Raw genomic sequence first — 1284 nt, forward strand, 5'->3', positions numbered from 1 at the left:
AAGATGAGCTCCACCACTATCGTTGATGAGGAGGATAACGATGGTGCGCGTAAAATATTACCCGATGTTTTTGAGTTTGAAAGTGTTCCGTTGTGCGAGCAAGTAATTGGAAAAATCTTATGCACAGCTGAACCGGAAGAGATTAATATGTGGAAGGGGGTCTTAGTTGAATACGACTACCTGCTCAGTCTAAGGATGGTGGACTTAACAGTGGAAATGGCTATGTACTTTCGTACAAAGAGGGAACAAATGCTGAATAAGCATAATTTTGTGCTGTCTGCTTCCTCGAAGGACTTGTGGCGTGAGGACTTGGATCTCCTGCGGTCCGATATTGAAAAACTTTTTGACGAACGGAGAAGAGAGATTGCGCTGATCCAATGTAAGAAACTTGAGAAGAGGCAGTTTTTTGATGTTTCGCGGTTGCGTGTACCTCTGCTGTCGGATGCGGCGCGGAAAGCTGATCGTAGTTTAGCACTTCGACAGTCGAACTGTAAGCGTGAAATGTCTAGCAAATGTGCCAGTGAAAGTTTTGCCCTTTTGGTCGATGCGGGTGTTCGGGTTAGCGGGTTAACTGAAGGTTCTTCGATCTGTGATATAAACGAGGCAAGGAGGAAATATGGACACTCAGTCGCTGGAGGTAAAAGGAGGTTGGTGCGTCATGATGAGGTTAGTAAGCGTGGGAAATTTTCTTCCTGTGGGGATCAAAGACATGTTTCCCTTTCAGATGGCTCTGATACGGATGATTGTAGCATTGGGGCGCCGAGTGTTTCACCCTCCGATGCGACCCCGGCGACTCAAAAATCGAGGAAAATATCCGATTCTTCTTATGGGTTCGGTATCGAGGGCGAAGTGGATATATTTTTTGAAGATACCGTCGGGGAAGATTTTTCGGAGCCAGCGACGCAGGCTAACATTGTGCGTTCCAAGTCAGAATCACCAGTCCTCGACTTTTCAGCAGAATATGCAACCGAACCAAAAAGCAGGAAACGACCCCGTAGCATTGAGGACAACGATGAAAACACGTGTCCCTTTTACGTTGACGTGGTTGGTGAAGACGTGGAATATGACTCAGATCAATGCATTGGGTTTGATGCCTGCGTATTTTGAAAATTAATTTTTTTTCTTTTTTACACGAATGTCTGTGTCCCCTCTCTTTTTTTCTTTTTTGGGAAGAGGATGTGAAAGAATAATTAACTACCTTTTGTTTTACCTATTCGGGTCTTTTTCTTTTCTTTTTTTTTATAATTGTAAATTGAGCCCTTGAGTCTGGGTCGCAACCGGTTG

At 44.4% G+C, this 1284-nt stretch overlaps 1 protein-coding gene across 1 annotated transcript; it reads left to right on the forward strand.

Annotated features, from left to right (window-relative positions):
* Window positions 1–3: 3 nt before the first annotated feature.
* TEOVI_000254600 (DNA topoisomerase II beta, putative) lies at window positions 4–1107 on the forward strand (the record flags this gene model as incomplete). Its single annotated transcript, XM_067225602.1, has 1 exon — window positions 4–1107. One exon carries the CDS (start codon window positions 4–6, stop codon window positions 1105–1107), a length of 1104 nt encoding a protein of 367 aa, XP_067081703.1.
* Between the last annotated feature and the right edge of the window lie 177 nt (window positions 1108–1284).

Source organism: Trypanosoma equiperdum (genome assembly GCF_001457755.1).
Source record: "Trypanosoma equiperdum strain OVI genome assembly, contig: ctg_565, whole genome shotgun sequence".
NCBI classification, from domain to species: domain Eukaryota; phylum Euglenozoa; class Kinetoplastea; order Trypanosomatida; family Trypanosomatidae; genus Trypanosoma; species Trypanosoma equiperdum.